This window comes from Astyanax mexicanus, chromosome 17 (genome assembly GCF_023375975.1).
Source record: "Astyanax mexicanus isolate ESR-SI-001 chromosome 17, AstMex3_surface, whole genome shotgun sequence".
In the NCBI taxonomy this organism is placed as follows: domain Eukaryota; kingdom Metazoa; phylum Chordata; class Actinopteri; order Characiformes; family Acestrorhamphidae; genus Astyanax; species Astyanax mexicanus.
Genome location: NC_064424.1, coordinates 6,376,999 through 6,399,348, shown reverse-complemented (window position 1 = coordinate 6,399,348; position 22,350 = coordinate 6,376,999). Strand labels below are relative to the sequence as shown.

Below are 22,350 nucleotides of genomic sequence, written 5' to 3'. Positions count from 1 at the left end.
ATTGAAATCCTCTGGAATATAATCAAGAGGAAATTGGCCACAAGCCATCAAATCAAGCTGAACTGCTTGCATTTTTGCACCAGGAGTAAAGGCATAAAGTTATCCAAAAGCAGTGTGTAAGACTGGTGGAGGAGAACATGCCGAGATGCATGAAAACTGTGATTAAAATCCAGGATTATTCCACCTTTTCTCCAAGACTAATGATGTTAGGTGACACCTCTGTATGTAAACTTAGCAAAGTAGAATGGAAATAAGCACCACCCAAATAAAATTAGCTCCTCCGTGGTGGTCCTGTGGTTTCCTGCCCATTGAGAAGAACAGGGTGAATAGAATATTTTTAACTTCACACAGAAAAAGGTAATTGTAGAACTACAAAGTGATCCTATATTATCAGTGAAGCTAAAAAAGAAATAATGGGTCCTAATATTATTCTTGATTTATGTATAATATAATATGCAGTGTACACTAGGACTGCTATAGCTACATCGTACATATTATATTATACACATACTAATGCACATACTATTATAACAACAGCATCACCACCAGTTAAGGTTTATTCCAAGTTTTATTGACAATTTCAGGATTACAGATTACATTAATTAATAGAGTTTCTATGGAGTGTACCACTATAACACTGAGGATCAACACCAGGTAACAAAACAATCCAGCATCAACAGCATGTGTGTGGTCTTCATTACTGTTTCATACTGTTTCAAATCACAATCCTATGTTTGTAAGAAAACTACAATATTTTCATCAATATGCAGTGAATTTATTTTTTTGAGTGTTCAATCTAAATAAAGAGAGCACAGGAGAAGACAGTACTATGATTTTGTCTTACATTTGATACACTATTTTCTTACAATAGTATAAAAAAGAATCATCAGGACCATTGCAGTTAGCATTTTAGACAGACACAACAAAGAAGGGAAAATCAAATATACATCTAATGTGATTTAAGAAACAGAGATATTTACACGTCCAGGGAATTCTGAGATGCTCTTATACTGTTGTTATGTGTTTCATGCACTTAGGATTCTGGTAAGTGTCTTTACAGCCTAACCTGCAGAAAATCGCTGTTTTAGAAAAGTGAATGTTAGAATGACTTTCTGGCAAAACATCTTTCTTCTGTCAGCAGTTACAGAAGTCTGATACATAAATACAGTGTATGCTGTAAACTTTCCTGCCTTATTTCATTATAAAAATGAGCTCTGATATATTAATGCTTGTTTCTGTAACTGTGTTGTTAATTAGAGCTGGGCAACATGATTCTATTTTATCGCATTGTGACAGTACATTGTCTTTTTGTAATGACAATATGATTTAAAAAGTATATTAAGGATAGCATCAGTGATTAAATGACATTGACCCAGCTACACATTTCATTACAGAGACTGTACAAATCCTGTTTAATTATGTGCAGCAAAAAATGAAATAGAAAAATACTGTACTAAGCATGAGAGAGTATTTAAATAACTTAAACATTCTTCTCAAGAGATAAGACATGATATTGGGTTCACAGGAATTTTAACAATATATATTTTTTTATTTTAAAGTTGAAAAAATAATGAAATATAGTTGATTTTGTTTTTTCTTACTAAAACTCAAAATGCAAAACTGCAGGTGAATGGTTCAATATTTTCTATGTAATCATCTTGTAATTAATATTGATCAGATATTGATTTTACTCTGATTATCAATTAGATATGATTTATCACATGCAGTAAAACACAGAACAGTATTTAAGTACTGTAGCCAGTTTTACCATAAAACCCAACAACTTCTCTCCTGTATGATCTTATATGAGACTCTAAAGACCTTGGAACAACTGCCCAAATTCCCATAGGAAGGGTTCTATATTTAACTGGCAACCCTCTTGAGGGTTATATACAGACCTGGCAACCTAAAGAGTTGCTGCTGCATGTTTCTGCGATTCCACATTGCTCTGTAAAACATGTTAAAATCAAGCAGCAAACAGCATGCACACACAAACATTTGTTTTGGTAACCTGTGAATAAGTCCTAATGCGAAATACTGAATCCTGTGCCATTTTAATCTTGTAAGATCTTGTAGCACAAGCTCTCGTCACACCTCTACTTCTGATGCATTTTGTCTGTGTCAAAATTTTTTGATAACTAAATATTTGAAGATTATTACATAATATCTTTAATTATTATGATTTAATATTTTTACTATATCGCCCAGCTCTATCAATGGGATATTATGTACACCACAGATGATGGCTTTTTATATGTTCATATCCATATAAATATTATATTGTATTGACCAAAATAAAGATAATATAGCTTGATATAAATTTTGGTCATATCGCCCTGCCCTGGTTGTAGTAGTCTGAAATGCGCTTTTAATAATGCATAAGTATTTTCATTGCAAATAAATAAATGGCATGTAATATCATCATTCCTTCTTTCTAATGCAACCCATCTTCAGACCAAAAATAAAAAAAACACTGTCCCGAGAGCAGCACACACAAAAACAACCAACATGTGAGACACAGTTTGTAGCTGTACCAAACCCACTGCATCCATCCATCCATAAGACTTTGTGACAAACACTGACAATAAAACACCCATTTCTTTCATTTAATAAATAATAAATAGATGAATAGATCTCTGTGTGATTGAGGGTGACAGAAATAGAAAACAGTAGTATAGCAATGTGTGATTAGAGCGTTTTTTTTTTTTTTTTAACTCTGCACCTGGCAAAGTTCATTTTGAGAGCAGAACACAAACCATTACCCTCCCACCACAAAGCCAATTGTATGTACAAAAACACACACACATAAAACAGCACATGTTTTCTTAGACTAGCTGGAATGGAATTGGAATAAATATTAGATTTAGTTACAGTGCATATATATGTACATCTGTGCAGCCTGCAGCTTTCGTACAGTCTTAAATATAAAGGTGCTTTAAATGGTTCTTTGAGTGACGCCATAAAAAAGAACAGCATTTTTAGTAGAGATGTTTTAGTGTGTAGAACTATTTAAAAGTCTCATACATTTTCAATTGATCAAATCAATTGAATTTATTTGTATAGCGCTTTTTCCAACTGATATCACAGCGCAGATTTACTGACCGTACAGTACAGAACCCCTAGTGGTGTCCATGGTGTAGAGCATCAGCTCAGGCTCATTCTATACACTGATGAGCATTTCTAATATTTAACCTGTAGATAGTGGTTCATACTTTCATCAAACAACATGACAGAATATTAAGTCTGAAACTTTTTTAAATAAAAGTATTTGGGAGGTATCTGGCTGTTGGGGAACATGTAGACTGGGATTTCTATGGTGTAGAAATCTCTCACATTTTACTAGCTGCATAACATTTCTGCATAATTATCAGTTCAGGTCCGTGCATCTATGCCTCATACTTTTGTCTGAATCAGACAGACACAGCCTTAAATCAGCATTTGCCTCTCACTGTGCAAATGTACTGTTATAGTAAAGTTGAATCTCCAGTCAGATTAGGACCCGAAGCAGCCAGCTCATTAATGCGAAGTGACGTGATTAATTTGCCCAAATATTAAATGTTAAATAAAAAAGAAAAATAGCTTAGCTGATAAATGTTAAGCAAATTTCCATGACTTTTTAAAAGCTTTCTGGCTATTTTTAATTTGCCAAAACTTATCAAGGTCTGGAAAAGGCTATTTTCTAAGTCATTTATTTGTGACTGTACAAACTATATTTAGTGTTCTAAATACACAAAACATAAATAAAATAAAACTTCTTATATTAAACAGTTACATCACTTAATACTGAGGTCAACAAAATGATTGAAGTCAACCGTTTTCAGTCCTGTAAAGAGTAGGCCTATCATGATAATCACATTATCAACTTATCATTACCAACACGATGTCAATCATTTTGTTGACTTCAATATTAAGTGAGGTAACACGGTGTTAAATACAGACATTTTATTTTATTTATATTTTATTTATTTAGAGCATTTAAACAGAGTTTGTACAGTCACACAAAACTAAATCTAAAAATAGCCTTTTTCAGACCTGGATAAGTTTTGGAAAAAAATAAATAAAGAACCACTTGAAGTACCTTTATTTTAAAGAGTGTCTGGGTAAAATATTAAAACAAACTTCACCTTTCGCAGCTTTTCACTTCCCTGAACGACTGTATCTCCTTTATATTCATATTACCAAACTGTAATATGAATGTTTGCTCTTTCTGACTCTCACAAAACACTGTCTGTATATTAGTTTTTAATAATTTCCATTGATTTATAAATAATCTTGAAATAATGGCAGGAATCATATTCCATGGTCAACACACTCAACTTCAGTAGTAAATAAATAAAAATAAAGAACGCAGCGTAGCGTAGTTTTCCGTACTTTTCTGTAAATATTTAACCATTTAATGGGCCTCATTTCATGTTCAAGCCATTTAGGTTTATACAGTAACCAACTTTCCTTTCATACCTGAATTTAAGCTACTGTGAAGGCATAACGAAACAAAACAAAAAAAAAAAAATCATTCTTTTTTATGCAACAAACCGCCCACCTGGCACTTGAGAATTTCTTTGTACAAGCATGTGTGTACCGGTGTGCTGTGTGCGTGCAACAGCATGGGGTATCAGGTACATCTTCTTCAGGGATTGATCTCACAATGAAACACGACTGCCGTGGAAATGCCCCATACCTGCTGTGCTTTCTGACAATACAGTAACGTTCTACATTCATCAGGAACCAAAGAACCACGTTCCAAAATCACTCCTTCGACTGATTATATATACAGATACATACACACATGTTCACACATGTATGTCACCTCTCTATTTCTCTTCTCTTTACACGTCTCTCACACATCATCGAAGATTCGGCTCTGTGAGGAGGACATGGACAGGTATCTCCCACCGGCATGTCTGCAGAGAAGTAACACAGAACACAGAGATCATTGAACACTACACATCTGCACAGAATATGTGCTTATTGTGTCTGTATGCACTCACACATTGCAGGAGCTGTGCACCATAACATGGTTGCATTATTTCTTAAGGTTTCAATTAAATGGCTGATTGTCTCAAACAGTGATGTCAGCAACACGTTACTTAGTGACCAATTATTTCAGTAAGGAGTAATCTACTGCGTTACTATTTCCAATCCAGTAATCAGATTAAAGTTACTTATCCAAGATATTGTGCGTTACTCCCCCCCAGTAAACATATATTGTGAAAGTCGTTTAATGTTTAAAGTGTTTGCTGTTCCACTCGGAACGAGGGCATGCGTGCATGCAAGTTGGATGCATTATATTTGATTGTGGCTTTCAACCTTCTCCCTGCAAACCTGCCTTTTTCCTCCCTGGAATCAAAAGACTTTTCCCTTCCTGCTCCTTAATCGTTCTTTGTCTTGGTTTTTTCATCACTTGGCGGATATTGGAGATGTTTAATTGTGAACTCTAAAATAATGTCAGTGTAATTCTCTCGTCTCCTGTCTGAGGGAGCTGCTTAAGCCATGCTAAAAATGGAATGAAATGATCTCCATGTATTTTAAATAATCTATTTTTGCTTTCTTCTTGTGTCTTGGGGAATGATGTATCACCTATGCGACAATTAAGGGCGTTTTCACACCAGCACTATTTGGTCCGGTTAAAACGAACTCTGGTCCGTTTGTAACTTTAGTGCGGTTTGATTGAGCAGGTGTGAAAAAGTAATCGCACTCGGGTGCGGATCAAAAGAACCAGACCGAGACCAGCTAGAGGAGGTGGTCTCGGTCCGGTACCAAACGAACTCTGGAGCGGTTCGCTTTGGTGAGAACGTGATCTGGTCTCGATCCGACCCAGCTATTAAATATAGTCCATTTATTTGAGCTAAACGGCTGATAAGACGCAGTCTAAACTAATATATTAGCCAGATAACGCTAATCACCACAGCTAAGAACAAACGCTGTGTCCATGCGCGCGGTCGTGCTGCGTTCACTGCTCACGGCCGTGTAACTCTGTTTACTATGTTTACATCTGCGCTGCACATAGAAACGCTGTGTTTAAAAGCGCAGCGTTCAGTGTAAAAACACATATGTGCTGGAACACAGAATCTTCTCGCTGTATTTACTTTTTTTGTATATGTATATTTACTTCCACGCCAGACCACGCTCTGACCAATCACAGGACACAGCCTGCTCGCGTGTTTATTGGTGCACATTTTGGTGCGTTTACATTTATGCCTGTGTGAAACCAGACTAAACAGAGGGAGAAAACGCTCCAAGTAAACAAACTCAACTGATTCGGACCAGAGAAACGAACTACAGGTGTGAAAACACATTCACATTTTCAGCACAAGAACAAAAAGGTTTCAAAAGAGGATAAGATAATATGACACAATAAAATATAAATAATACAATAAAAATAATAAAATAAACTATACATGGAGTCTTTTTTAGGTGGTGCAGTTCATGATTCATTAAAAAAACAAAAAAAAAAACAGTCTGTCCGATGAAAGATGAAGAAAACCATTGATCTAACCTGTTGGTGGTTGATTCCAAGGGGTCTTCAGTGATAGTTTCTGAATTAAAGTCCAGGGGCTCAGCATCCTGTAGGAGCTCAATGCAATCCCTCCCTGACTGGCTGCCACTGCGGGAGTATTTAGCTTCTGTGTAAAGTGTAAAGAAAAGAAGTGCATGAACATGAAAACCCTGCATATCAGATCACACAAAAAAGTTAATTTCTAAAAAAATGTGTGTAAAACGCACGTCTGTTTGTGTTGGAGTTCAGGGTTTCAGCGTAATTGGTTTCCTTCATCTCAGAGATGGATGCTCTGTTCCTGGCTGCTGCCTCGTCTCTCTGCCCATAGCGCTCTCTCCATTCCTGTCACGGAGGAACACAGGGGACTGCAGCACTCAGTCTGACACATTTCCATAAATAATACACAGGAGCGCCGCTGTAGAATAATATGAACCTTAAATGAACTTGGGCCTCTTTGTTTTAGTAAGGGTGTGAATCACAGGGCATCTCTCAATAAAATATTATCACTATACATTGATCACAATAAATATGATATCATGATACTGTGATTCTCGGTATAAAGCAAGATAATTCTCTATAATAGTTCAAGCCATCTGTGTTACTAAAGAGAATAAAATACCCTTAAATAAGAGAATACCAGAATTTTTTTTTACTGGTGCTTCAGTTGCACAGAATTTATCAACCAATATTCTTTACTGCAGGTTTACCCTATTTATCTGATTATTGCACCACCATGTGGAGTAATCAAGCAAATTCTTTATTATGTCAAATTAGGGGCCAAGTTGAGCCTATGTTTTAATAAAAATAAAGATATTTGACCCCAAGTGTGGACAATGTATCTCACATATTTTGTCCCACCCCTACTTCCCAATTTACATGGCCAATTACCCAACCCACTTATTAGGACTCCCCTATCACTAGTAATGCCCCAATACACCAGGAGGGTGAAGACTAACACATGCTTCCTCCAATACATGTGAAGCCAGCCACCGCTTCTTTTTGAGCTGCTGCTGATGCAGCATTGCCGAGGAGGCAGCGCGCTTGGAGGACAGCGCAGCGACTCGGTTCCGATACATCAGCTCACAGACGCCCTGTGCTGCAGACATCACCATGGGAGTGATGTGGGGAGAGAGCGCCATCTACCCACCCGGAGGGAGCAGAGCTAATTGTGCTCCCTCTGAGCACCGGCAGCTTGATGGCAAAGCTGCATGAGCGGGGGGTTCGAACCTGCGACCTCCTGCCTGAGGTACATGTTTACAGAGTATGTCATTTTAACATTGTTAAAACTTCTATATTAGCATTAATGTCTATCTCCACTCTGTCACAATTGGGTACAGACACATGTTCTATCAGACACCTATTTTTTTGTACCACAGCATTTTTTTGATTCCCTAAACTGCAAATCTCATTTTGCAGAGCAAGGCAAAAAAAACACAAGCAATCAATTCCAAAAATGTTTGCCATCTCATTTACAAGCCTGTTTCTGGTTGCACTTAAATTTAAAATAAGAAATTGAAGTGAAACCAAATTAAAGGTAAACCTAATTTTGAACCACTTCTTCGTCATCTGTAGTTTGATATTTAATAGGAAAAAAAATGGATTACAATCAAACATTTTTGTTGTTTGCTTTTTAGGCCATATTCACCCAGCTATAACTGAAACATTTCAATAAAAACAGTATTTATAATAAAAAAATATATAATGATACATACCAGAATAAAAAAATAATTCTAAATATTCATCAGTACTAATATGATTAATATAATTATTTTAAGCAAATTAAAAATATCATTGATATTTTAACAATGATTTTTATTTACATTTAAATACACATCATTAAAAGCCATAGAAAAACGTCATATGGTTATTAAGTCATAAGAAAAAGAAAAATTACAATTAATTGTAATTAACCACAGAATTATGTTCAGTTGTGATTCATCTGATTAAATTGCAAAATGAATTGACCCTTGTAGTTTTTAAATACTCTTACTGCATGCAGGCATCATTTATGGAAGTCATGAAAAAGGTCTGGGAAAATCCATGGAAAAAAATATATATATTTTAAATAAAAATAAATAAATAAATAAAGCGCAGTCAAGACAGGTACTCACCCGTCTTCTGTTCTCCCCATCCTCTATCCTCTGTCGTTTTCTTCTCTCTGCAAAGGAAAACATTCACAATCACAATCAAAAAACAATTGAGAGATTCCTTAAGAATATTTGGACCCAAATGTAATTAATGTGTGTAAAGATAACCAAAAAAAAAAAAAATCACCTCTGCGAAGTAACTCTCTGCCTTCATCAATCAGGTCAGATGTCAGTTCATTATCTCCCATAAACTGCTGGAAGCCCAGGAGGTTCAGGCAGCGAGTTCCAAGGCTGCCCAAGATTTTATATTCCCCAAAATGACATAAACAGAAAGGATAAGAACACTGGAGAGCACCACAAGCTGTAATATATTTATTCATAAATAATAAATATGTAACATTTAATGTTTTATAATGTTTAATTAAGCTATAATATTCTTCAGACCTGAAGTACGTAGCGATGCAAAGAATGACTATCAGCATGGGGTAGTAGATGTAGAAGCCATTAGCAATAAATGAGAGAACCCGCATGGAACCCATGATCTGAAACAGAATAAGAGAGTGCTGATCAATATCCAAATGATTAAAATTTCATTTAGTTGCTTGAGAGTAATGCATGTTATGATGCGTTTGTCAAATCTGCTTATTTTCTTAAGCAGTGGCTCTCAATTCTGGTTCTGGTGTAACCATGCACTGAGAGCAGTAATGCTGGCTCTGTTTTATTAGACTTAATGCTTAGTACTTAAATAAAATGTGCCTGAAAATACAAACACTACATTTAAAAGCAGGGTTTCTGAACCTGTAGGAGGTGACACATGGTCTACATTGGTCTGCAGGCCCTTCTGAGTGGGCCAGTTCATGCATTTTTACATGCACTGCACCTACCACGTACATCCATGCAAGCTGTTGTCAACAATGCTTGCTGGTTGGGCACAAAAGTGGAGCTCTTCTCAAGGTAGCGTCTGTGTACTAATTGCTTATAGACAGCTACTAGTTAGCTACCGGGTGATTGGCCACAGGGACTCTCGACCAAACTGCGATGTGGATAATTTGATATAATAACTTTATATGACCCTGTGCATCTGCCGCACAAACTCTATTTACCACTGTGCCTGGCGCAGAGCTTCCAAGACACATTCCAAGTCAGAACTGTGCATTTAATTAAAAACAATGTGTTTAAAACCAAATTTGCAAATGTAAAAGCAGCTCAAGTCATAAAACTATAAATGAAAAAAAAAAATAGTATGAGTAAATATCAAGAGCTAAATCATTTGGAGACTATAAACATTATATAAACATTATACAAATGGAAAAATTATAACAGTGCAGAAGTAATTTAGACAAAGGCTAAGTCATTCGGCAAAAAAAAAAGCCCAAACCAAACATAACATACTTCAAAAGCGGATTTGAGAGAGGGATCTCATGATGCCAACCCGAAAAAAACACACATTTTCTATAAATGAACACAAACAGACTATGGGCCCTATTTAAGGGATCTATAGGTGTAGTGTCAGTGTGTCTTTGCTATCGTAATGACAGGAAAAATATGTCTTATGCGGCGAGTAAACGAGCAAAAGGCATGTACTAATTATCTTATCTTAATTAATCATAAGGGTGTTTTGGGCATTATGTGAAATAAACCAGTTGTGCTCTGATTGCTATTTTAATTTCATATCTATAGCAGATTTACCTGGACGTGTAGTGTGTGTAACAAGTGGGGTTGTACACATGGTGTAAACTGCCAAGACATTCAGTCAGTCAGTTGGGGGTTTTTCGATATCTGCCAAGATACACACCTTATTTCGAGACCACCGCACCCATCAGTGTAGATATATATTCACAAGCACTGTTGCTATTTAAATGATGAAAGCCTGAAAGGGGTAGGATAGCAATGTCCATCGCAACGCACCTTGCACAGGGTGCAAGATAGGTCCTCAAATGTCTTTTACGATATTGCTCATGCTTGTCAGTATCAGCTCTTAACAAATAAAAAGTTAAATCAGATAAAAAATATATTTTTCTTGTGGGCAGTTATGGTATCTCGTAATGAACAGTGGGGTGGAAAAGGTTAAGAATCCCTGCTATAATGAAAACTGAGATCCATAGCTTGTTAAGGTCATTACTCACCGAAGTGTATGCAGTCTGCTCCTTCGCCTGGTGAGAGATAGCGGAGTCCATGTGGATCAGTCCCAGGAAGTTCAGGCAGAGGGGAGGAGTCAAGCGGCAGAAAAGCCTGAAAAACGAGATTCTTATTTAGGTAACAATAGTGCAATTATAGCAACACTGCTGACCAAGAACTGATCCAAACACTTTTAAACATCACTAAAAATGAAAGCATGCATCCTTAGGAAAATGTGCTTATTCATCTAAAGACATACATGCCGCTGAACTGCAGACTGTAAGCATCGGTTTGGTGGTGGGAGGCCAAGTAGTAGTAGTTGAAGACACGGATGCGAAACACAGTGGAGTACACACAAGTGCACAGGAAGAAGATCGTGATGAAACAAGCCATCTGGAAGAGGAAATATTAACAAATGAGGAAAGTAATGTACCAGCAATAATAAGAGACACTTTAGTTATTTTATTGAGAAGTAAGATCAAAACAGTGTTTTTTTGTAAGTCCTGTAACAGTCAAAAGTTAAATTCAGTGTTTTTTCATTATGTAATAGTGTTGCACATTGTAGATTAACACTTAACACTTGTTTTATATGTTAGAGCTCTCCGGGCTCTATCAATGAGGTGTGGAGCTACTTTAAACCTGGATAACAGTGTAAAAAGAGATTTTATCAGGGGCAAAAAATGCCCCAAAGCACCCGTTGTACAGAACGCTATGCAAAAAGCACAAAATTACTCGACTTCTGAAAGCTGCAGGAGAGTGGAGGTGGGCTATTCAACAGTTTGTTTGTACTCTTTATTCTGTTTTACTACACCAAAACTCATTTTTTCACTGTAGTTCTCCTTTAAAGGGACTAAAAAAAATAAATTTAAATTAAAATCAAGTATTTAATTTAATTAAAAGTTAAAATAAGGAACTTCCTAAATAAAACAATAGATATTAAATGATAAACACATTAAAAAAGTAATAAAATATAATATAATAAAATATAAAAAAGAGATCAATTATTTGAATAATAAAATATAAACCAAAATAAAGAAAAAGAGGACTAAAAATAAAGTAGCTAAAATAACACCAAAATTATAAAAAAAGCAAAAAATGGAAATAAAATAAAAACAGCCATGTTTATAATGCTTTATGAATGCATTAGAAAGTGTTTTTATAATAGACACATGACATCTATATAAAGTGTTACCAAACAGGCCTTATTTTAAAGTGGTACCTAAACAAACTAAGCCGAGTGTATCTTACCTCAATGTACAGATAGTTGTAATCTCTTTCTGCGAGCTGGATGAAAACAGCAAAGAGCGAGAGAACGGGACGGGTGCTGAAGAAGGTGCACTCAGACCAAACCACAGCCACAGAGAAGAGCGACAGAACCACAGACAGCACACGGTAAAACCACTGCTTCAGCAAGCACTCCCAATACCACTCTAGTGAAGACCACATCACAGACAACGGGTCAAATACAAGCATTTAAATGACAATTATAATGTTTACTGTTAGCCATCTGAATTATTTACAGATCACTGGAGGCACTGACCAACAGTAGGAGTGTAGATGTAGCGGCTGAACCAGTTTGGAGGCTCAGTGGGAGCAAAGCTATGGACAAACTGGCGAGATGAGCTGGTCTCGTTCTTAGCAACGTCCTCCAAGTGGAAGGCTTGGTCGAGAAGAATCTGCCACTGCACACGTGTACGATTATGCCTCTGGACAGCATATATAACCTGATAGACATCATAAAAATGAGAATTTCCTTTTAATTTTGCCATTTAAGCTCTTTAAATCCAGTCAATAAGAAATGGTACAAAACTCACTGTACAAAATGTTGCAGTAAACTGCCAGTGTCTTCAAAGAAAACAAATTAAGTAAAAAAATATAAAAAACCCTGAAAAAAATCATATTGTTTAAAAAAGAAGGGGTGATTTTAGCAAACAATGAATTGGTTAACATCTCACAGCTGGTAAGTAGCAAGGGAAATAAAGCAAGGGAGTATTGGAAATGGATTTAAAAAAATATTTCAATTTACAAAACTTTAGTCTGTTGTAACACTGTAGTGCTGGAACATATGGTGTTACTGCTGTTACTCTCTACTGCAGCATTTACACTAGGGGTGTCAAGATTTCGATATTTCATCGAAATCGATCAAAATTTTTTCATGATCTCGAGCAACGAAGTCAAAAAGAGGATCGATGATCCCTCCCGCAAATGGCGCAGCACACTGTAGCTCAAAGAGCAGCTCTTTCTTCAGAGAATGTGGACATTCTCATCTTCTTAAAGAAAAACTTGAAAATATAAAAATAACAGTTGTTTTGTCTAGCCTCAAATATGTTAATAGTTTTGGTACCTTAAGTAGCATCTTTCTCTCAGATAAAGTTAATAATATATCTTTATTAAAGAAAAAAACTTGTCATTCTCAGGGACCAAAAAAGTCTTAAAGCCTTATTTTTCATGTTTAACTGTTATAGTAGGATAGAGTTCAGTTTGTTAAGGCTTTAATTGTTCTATTATTTTTTACATGACTGTTCCTGTATTTTTTTATTATTTATTTTGTTATGTTGCACATTGCTGCTACCAAAAAAAGCCACTAGATGGCATTACAAATATATCTTAATTAAATTGTTTAAATTTGACCATTAGTGCCTAATGTGGTGTATTACAGATCACTTGTATCACTTTACATCACTTATATCAAGCCCACCTTTTAAAATAAGATATTGTAAATTTGATGAATCAAACCAATGACTGACCATAGACTAATCTAAAACTGGCATAGGCCTCTCTGCTGTAAAAAAAAAGAAAAAAGAAAATCGAGAATTGAATCGAATCGTGACCCTAAAATCGGAAATAAAATCAAATTGAGGATTTAGAGAATCGTGACACCCCTAATTTACACACTTACACACATCACATACACACTTTCATCATCATAATAACTAGAAAAAGACACACAAAAAAACACAGAAAACTCTGTAACTATTAAAAGTAGAAGTCTTTTCTTTAGAGAAATTACAGATGAAGCCAGAGAGTGGTGAGAACTGTCTCCTACACCTGCAAATAAAGACTCTTGGAAACTGAAGAAAACTGCTACAGGAAGAGTCACGTCTGGCTGACCCACATGGCAACAACAGCTTTAGCCTTTAGCTCAGATTAACATGTTTAGACTAAGTCAGTTTCAGCAGTTAAGAGAGGAATTAACAACTAACAATCTTTATACCTGCTTGTGAAGTTTTACTAGGCTCCTTTCACTGGGATACGTGTTCTGTTTGTCATCAAAATCTTCATAGTCATCCACATTTCTTCCCATCTTCTCTTGGTACTCAACAGGGCACTTTGTGGAAAAGCACAGGTAAGTAAAACTTTACTCAGTTATGTTGACAAATAGATAAATATAACGGTTCTGTAATTCTTTGATGCAGTAATCTTACCTTCCTAAGGATCGTGTCAATATATTTCCTGAAAGGATGGTTATACTTGATGGATTCATTGACCTTTCTCACTTCCTGTAATATAGAATAAAAAGTAACAAAAGGCTTAGGTTAATATTTAATTGATAAAACATATAAACTAGGTGTATGCCAAATTGTATGGTATGCAATAATATCTTTATTCTTAAACAATAACTTTTGATACAATAAAAAAAACACATTGTGATAACAGTATTTGGGGGATGGGGGTGGGTAGCTTACTAAGCTAAGTGAAGCTAAGCTAAGTAAATAAAACTGTAAAAAAAAACAAAAAAAAAAACAACTTTCTTTTAAAGTCAAACTACCACTGGTTTCTTTAATTAGATTACCAAATTTCTCCAGCACTATGGCTGAAGCATTAGCGATAGCATTAGTGGCTAAAGCTAGCACTAGCAGCGGTTAGCACTAGTAAAGTAACACTGAGGAACCTTGATTGTTCCTGTGAGCCAGGTCGATATTAGCTAGCGATTCCTCCCACATAGCTTATTTTAACACAGTCAAAGCGCAGACTACAACCCAATATACTCACCTCTAAGCGGTAAAAAAGCTAGCATGGTTAGTGGCTAATGCTAATGCTGCTCCAGCAGTGCTAGCTGGAGTTAGCAGCAGACTACAGGCGAATGATGCTCAACTCTAAACAGCTAAAGAGCTAGTGTTTAGCATGCTTAGCGGCTAATGCTAATGCTACCCCAGCCTGACTGGTAGAATTTATAAACATAAGGCACACCAGATAATAATAAGGTGCACTGACAATTTTTGGGAAAATTAAAGGGTTTTAAGTACACCTAATGTGTAAAATACAGTACACTGAAATATCACAATACCATTTTAGGGCCATATCGAAAACACAACAATTCCATAATTCTATATTCATGTACTGTCTCACCTCCATGACATCCTCCAGGTTCTCCTCTGCATCTGCTTTCTCCGTCATCAGCTTCGCAGCTTTAAAGTAGGTTTTGATAAGCAGGTGTCCCTGGCGAGAGGCTTCCCAATAAGAGCGTGGAATTTCCACCAAGCCATACCCCATCAGCAGCACAAGCAGGAACAGACCCCAAGTGTTGGCTGCTGTGATGCCTATGGTCTGCAGTTCATACCTGTTTAACAACAATTAAAAAGGTAGAATTAGAAAGAAGACTTTATTGGAAAAATATGTCTTTATACATCAGGGCTGGACGATATGGACAAAATTGGTATCACAATATAGTATATTTCTTTATTTTTTCAATAGCAGAACATCAATATAAACAGTATAAAACCTACTACCCATGGTGTAAATAATCATACATTGGACAGAGCTGGACAATAGGGTTAAAATAATAGATCACATTATTTATTATTATTTAAAGCCATTTTTGTAAATGTATCAGCAGTCATATATTCACACTAACGAAATGAACAGTTGGGGATGCACAATTTATTAATTAATTTATTATTATTTTTTAAATAATGTCAGATTTGTGAGGATGTCAAGATTAGGACAATATTTCAAACCGATACTTGCAGGCGTAATTACTGTATGCCGCAAAAGAACTAAGTGTCACTGGCTGCACTACTTTAATATTCACTGATTAAAGCTAATTTGTAGGGGTGTGATGAGATCTCGTGGCACGATATTTCTCGTCAAGCTTAAACCTGTCCTGCAGGAAAAAAAAACAGTTTAGTGTGGACACAGTAGCCGTAGCAGCGAGTGTGGTGGCTGAGCAGTGAGAGCAGCTCCCAGCTAAAGAGGAAAATTAATTAATTATTTTACTGTTTTCCTATATTGCCAAGTATATTGTTATCGCAAAAATACCCTGAAATATTGTGATACTATTTTAGAGCCATATCGCCCACCCCTAATTTGTATAGAAGATGCTTCTGCTACTTTTTAGTTGTATGTCTGGCTGCATTTTGGTAAATAAACGGTAACAGAGTGACCAAAAAGACACAAACCATATAGAAATACTGTATGTAAATTCTGCATGTGACTGTTTCATAGGCAGTTGTACTAATCACTTAGCTCTGTACTGTATTAAAAAATGTTCTGTCTCTGTCTGCACTTCAAGCATAGTCTTAATATGACTGGTTATGGTTCTGCATAGTTAAATTAAAAGACATTTAGAAGAAAAAAACACAAACCATAGGCTTAATATGACTGGCTGTGGTTTGCACTTATTGTTTGCACTATATAAGAACTAGATTTTTTTTTTATTCTTAATGTTATTTATTATATTTATTATTATTTGTTTTCTTATAGAATCAATGTGTGTTCAGTTTCTGTTAAGTCTGTCAAGTTTGCGTTATATGATTTTGTCACATAAAACTAGTTTTCAAGCCATTTTTCATTTTTGACGTTTTGTTTAAAATTTTATTTTTAAATCTTGTCTCGTCTCATTCTCGTGAACCCAGTATCGTGTCTTGTTTCATTTGTCCCTACTAATTTGTATTAATTTTATGTCTGTTTTTTTTTTTTTTCATTTTTCAGCAATTAGATGATGCTCTTTTTGGTATTGGTGGATATATAAATGTGTAACATCAGATATCTGCATCAACCCAAAATTACCACATTGGTGCACAATAATCAGAATTAAACACAAAACTGCCATAATAACCAAGTTTGAATCCTACCACTTCTACAAGTTTATTACTACAGAGTTAGCAGTTCTGCCACACACAGACCAGTGCTTTACTTACCAGGAGAGATGCCACTGAGGATGAACAGCCACATAGATGAGCAGAGAGCCAAAGATAAACAGGTACGTGCCGTAGTAAATGGCGTTCTCAATGAGAGCCGTCTTTATTTTCCCTGTGATGGAGAAGCCTCCCGAGCGAGCGTATGATTGCATGAAAGGTAAGAGAAGCCTGAAAACAAACAAACATGAATAGTAATCTAGATATATGCAGCATAAAATACAGAAAAATATATTTTTAACTGAAGCTGTATGTTCTTCTAGTGTTTTTTATCCCAAACACTAACAGAGCACTAACAGAGAAAAAAAAACACTAATCTAACGCCTCATTGCTTTGAGCATTTCCAGGCACTTATGAAGGAAGGCTGCAACAATAAGTGGACATAATCGACAATGTTGACTATAAAAATTTGTCGATGCAGAATTTCATTGTCAGCTTGTTTTTAATGTGTGATGAAGCTCTGAACAGGAGGTGCTGTGGAGAACTAAGAGAAGTAAATACCAAAAAGAATAAATGAACAAAAAAATGATAAAAGGACAGTTTTTTATATGTTAATTGTAATTAAGAACAAATTATATATATAATCTTCAATATAATTAATACAAAAAAAACACAATAGAAGAGATTAAAACATTTTTTGTCAAAACCTAATATATAAATAAAAAAAGGCCTGTGTGAGTGTTTCCTATAATTTACTATGTAAAGTTTATCTTAGAATAGGTACGTCAAACTATCAAAATGTACTGCTGAATCTGTCTAGGGCCCTAAACGTTTAGCTGTCTATGTGCAGCAAAGAATGCACTGGATCAGGAGTCTCACCAAGAAGAAGTTCAAAGGGAGGGCATGGTAAAATATAATTTCGACTAATCTACTAATCGATCAAATAATCAGCAGATAAGTTGACAACTAAAATAGTCATTAGTTGCAGCCCTATTAAAAAGTTGAGGTTTGTTTGTCTGTAGATGGTCCGAACAAAAGCAGACATGTTAAAACTTGGTGTGTCACAGTGGATAACACCACTACATGCCAGTGAACTACCACATCATGTGGTTCAATTCCCAATCTGGGTGACTTTGCTGCTCTGCACCAATAAGCGTCCTTGGGCAAGACTCCTAACACTTCATTGGCCCACCTCCGTAATACGAATAACCTTGAAAGTCGCTCTGGACAAGAGCATCAGCTAAATGCCATAAAAGACTTCTGGTGCATTGTGAAAAACATTACAGCAAAACAGGTAAACACTTCATAGGAAAGGGCAAAAGCTTATAATACAGCAGGACAGCAGGCCATGTGACCATGTCTTACTGATATTAACAATAAATGTTATCAATTTGGTTTTGCATGGCTGTTTAAAAAAGTCAAAGGTGCAGAAGTGAAATTTATATAGCTTAATACACATGCCTAAATTTATTAAACTTATTTTAATCATTCTGTGGTAAAACACCCATAAATATACTGTAAATAAAAATTAAAATGCAAAAGATCATAATCTATACTACACTGAAGAAGATCATGAGGTAAGATTTGAGGAAATTGCATTGCATTGCTTTCTCACCATGTAAGACACTGTGAGGTCCAGTACACAACCCTCCAGAACACAGGCATGATCCCATTGGGAATGTAGCTCCATGGTTTGTAACAAGCCTTCGGAATGCTATTAAAGAAAAAACAAGTACATTAATTGATGACTGTTATGAATATAGCTAAATCTTTAGTACATGCAGTTTATTTTTATAGCACTTTTTACTTTCTAAACATGAAGATTCAAATATACTGAGCATGTTTTGTCATTTTGGACAATTGTAATTGGTTCAATGATCAAACTGCTCTTGTAAAAAGGGGACAAATAATATTTTAAATAAAAAATAAGAGACCACTTAAAAATTATGAGTTTCTTTGATTTTACCAAATTGAATACGTCTGGACTACAATCAAGATGAAGCTGGATGATCACAAGCCATCAAACTAAGCTGAACTGCTTGAATTTTTGCACCAGGAGTAAAGGCATAAAGTTATTCAAAAGCAGTGTGTAAGACTTGTGGAGAACATGATGCCAAGAAGCATGAAAACTGTGATTTTAAACCAGGGTTATTTCACCAAATATTGATTTCTAAACTCTTACAACTTTATGAATATGAACTTGTTTTCTTTGCATTATTTGAGGTCTGAAAGCTCTGCATCTTTTTTGTTATTTCAGCCATTTCTCATTTTCTGCAAATAAATGCTCTAAATGACATTTTTTTTATTTCTAATTTGGGAGACGTGATGTCCGTAGTTTATAGAATAAAAAGTTGTCTCTTATTTTCTCTCAGAGCTGTATATATAGAAACAAACAAAGGACACACTAATGTACCTGTAATAAAGACAGTAGCTATTCCTAGTCTATTATTCATGAGCCTCTTTACAGCACAATAGAAATAACACAGAAAGTAGACCAACCTAGCAGTGGGCGTGACAGTCGCATTTCCTGTTGTCTGGTTGGAGATTCCTGGGCCCACAGATGGTGACTGAGCATGTTCCTCATGATCAATCACGCACTGTTTGTATATTGTCTGGAATACATATTAAACACAAATATGAATTAAGCTGCAATGCATTTAAAAATCATAGAATAATTATGTAATTTCCAAATATCAGACTAAACGAACCGTGCTGACGTCCAGCGGGAGAATGAAGACAATGAGAAAGCACAAATACCAGGCCAGCAGTGTGCCAAAGAGCACCATGCGCTGCTGCTTTTTGAAGTCTCCATAACGATGCAGCAGGAACAAAGCCAGGAAAAAGACCACGACTATCTCTATTCCCAGCGCAGCTCCACTCATTCTCCCCTGCTGCAGTCCTCCAGACTAATGAAAACTGTGCAGAACAGGCAGAGAGGAAAAAACATGTTAGACAGAATAAGAATAGCAAGACACTAAAGACTCTAAAACACTATTACATGGAGCAAGAGCTAAGCACAGCAAAGGCCTTCCACAAACTAATTACAATTAGAATACAAAACACCGGCCTCAGACAAAAGCTAGTGTCCCCTTTACCAATCTGAAAGACCTTTTTGTTTTTATTCACTAGAGCAAGATTACAAGAAGAAATCAAATTATTCTGAATCGTGGGTCAGACACAGAGTTTCATATTATTATTTTGTATCTATACTTGATTTTCTGATTCTTTCATTTTTGCATTTAGTAACACATTTGGTTGGATTATGGGATCATATTTCTGTTATTTCTGTTTTACACTTCTGCGTGCGCATATTAGTGGCTCTGTGTCGCTCTGCAGTTTAAACTGCAAAGGAGGGAATGTGTGGATGGTAGTCCTGGGTGAGATTCATGCTTAATTTTGATTATTCGAATTACAGTTTTAATGCGTTTTTCAAAACGGAGTAATCACGAATTTACATACAGATATTTTATCTTTTTAATCTGAAATATCCAAAACTGTTACTTATTTGTTTAGTGCTTATCTGTCTTACTTTGTGACTCCCACAGACTAACAAATGCATAATTTTTTAAAGTTCCAGCACTTTCAACACAAACACCCGGTGGAAAAAAGCACATATTTAGCTAGAAATAAATCTGTTTCTAAAAACTGCAGCATCATAGCTCACCTTATTTTTTTACAGGTAAACCTAGTTTTGAACCATTTCTTTGTTTATTTGTAGTTTGATTTTTAGAAGGATGGAGAAAACCGGTTTCTAGACGAAAATTGGATTTTTTGTTAAAAAAAATGGAAGATTTTTATTAGGCCATAATTGTCCAGCACTAGTGGGAGGGGACGCGAGGCCCGGCAGACCAATCGCAGCTCCGGCTGTCCAACTCTGATAGAAGGGCTTCACTTTTATCAGAGGCACACTGCTCAGCTCAATCTGCTCTAACTTCGGCCCCGCCCCTAAACCCATACATCACCTAGTGCCCCTCCCACACTACCCCTCCCTTTCTTTTAGAATATTTCAAACTTGAGCTGAGGGAGGAGGGGGTTGGGGCCGTAAAATCAAAATATTAGCTTCAACATAGAAGCACAAACATCAACATTAAACACCAACAATTCAGTTTAACTTCTAAACTAATGGTTTGTATATATAACCTTTTATTGACTCTAATATTTATTAATATACTGATCATATTACCAATAATAAGCGACTTGTCAGACTGTGTGTTTACGCGCATCCGCCGTTGCTGCTAGCTTTAACTACAGCTCTGCTAGGTTAGCTAACAACAAACCCAGCACAGCTAACAGTTACCGTCCGTTAGAAGCTAAACCCCGATATACAGGCTTTTCCTACCTGTCTAACGCGCTGAAAGATACACAGACCGCTCACAGAGCCGCTGTTCTCCACTTCCACACCGCCAATACTGAAAACTGCCCACTAAATAAAGCTGTTCGAGCTACAGCCATTACTCTGCCTGCCCCAAAATCACACACACATCCCCCGGCCACAGCTGCTTTACCCCGAGACCGCCCACTCACCGCCTCCGCCGCTAAAGCAGAAAACCACTGTACACCGCCAGGGAGAGCCCGAGAAAGAGACTAAAATGAATAGGGTGAATAGAGCTTTTTAGTATATTTTATGTAGTTTGCTTTTAAAACATAAAGCACAACCAATACAATATTGAAAAGGTGAAAACAAGGAAATATGCAAGTGAACAAAAGGAAAAAAATATATAATATGACATACAGTATAATATAATTATACATATAGTGGTAATATAATTAATACAAATATAAATAAACCTAGTTACATTACATTACATTACATTTGGCAGACGCTTTTGTAGTGAAGAACAGAAATAGTAGAAGGTAAAACAACTTAATATAAGGCCTAAAGGAGGTCAAAGGGGAATAATGGGATAGAGGAGTGAAGGAGGGGAAGAAGGAAATGAGGTTAGAAGTTGTTAGTTTGTTAGAGGTGTTAAGAGGGTAAGTGCTCTTTGAAGAGAGCTGTCTTCAGGAGTTTATTAAAGATAGTGAGAGATTCTCCTGATCTGGTAGTAGAAGGTAGTTTGTTAGAGGTGTTAAGAGAGTAAGTGCTCTTCGAAGAGCTCTGTCTTCAGGAGTTTATTAAAGATAGTGAGAGATTCGCCTGATCTGGTAGTGGAAGGTAGTTTGTTCCACCATTGGGGAACTCTGTATGAGAACAGTCTGGATTGCTTTGTGTGAATGTTTGTTTGGTAAAGCTAGGCGACGTTCATTGGAGGAGCGCAGCAGCCGGGAGGTAGCGTAAGCCTTTAGGAGTGATCAGTGCAGGTAGGAAGGAGCCTGTTCTGTCATCACCTTGTAGGCGATTGTAAGAGCTTTAAAAACCTAGTGTAAAACTAACAAAAAATATATATAGTCAAAGATAAAATTCAAAAAATATTTTTCTTTTTTTTTTGCAATTCTTTATTTTTCCAGTGTGTGCTAAAAAATAAAAGTGCTCTATCATAAAAAAGTCGCTCCACAATTAGAAGTACATGTACTAAAATAATAAAAATGTTTTGTATTTACGTACAGCAAGTATTTATTCTAAAATGTACTA

General features: G+C 36.0%; 1 protein-coding gene across 1 annotated transcript; it reads right to left on the bottom strand.

Moving 5' to 3' along the window:
- Nucleotides 1-549: 549 nt before the first annotated feature.
- lmbrd2b (LMBR1 domain containing 2b) lies at nt 550-21,275 on the bottom strand. The gene is made up of 18 exons (XM_022675988.2): nt 21,118-21,275; nt 19,487-19,694; nt 19,278-19,390; nt 18,394-18,492; nt 16,842-17,009; nt 15,052-15,262; nt 14,127-14,201; nt 13,916-14,029; nt 12,242-12,425; nt 11,950-12,131; nt 10,961-11,094; nt 10,710-10,815; nt 9,028-9,125; nt 8,771-8,874; nt 8,608-8,654; nt 6,724-6,838; nt 6,497-6,623; nt 550-4,901 (listed from the first exon to the last, which is right to left on the bottom strand). The coding sequence occupies exons 2-18, from the start codon at nt 19,658-19,660 to the stop codon at nt 4,838-4,840; spliced, it is 2,115 nt and encodes a 704-aa protein (XP_022531709.1). The 5' UTR covers nt 19,661-19,694; nt 21,118-21,275; the 3' UTR covers nt 550-4,837.
- Nucleotides 21,276-22,350: the final 1,075 nt, after the last annotated feature.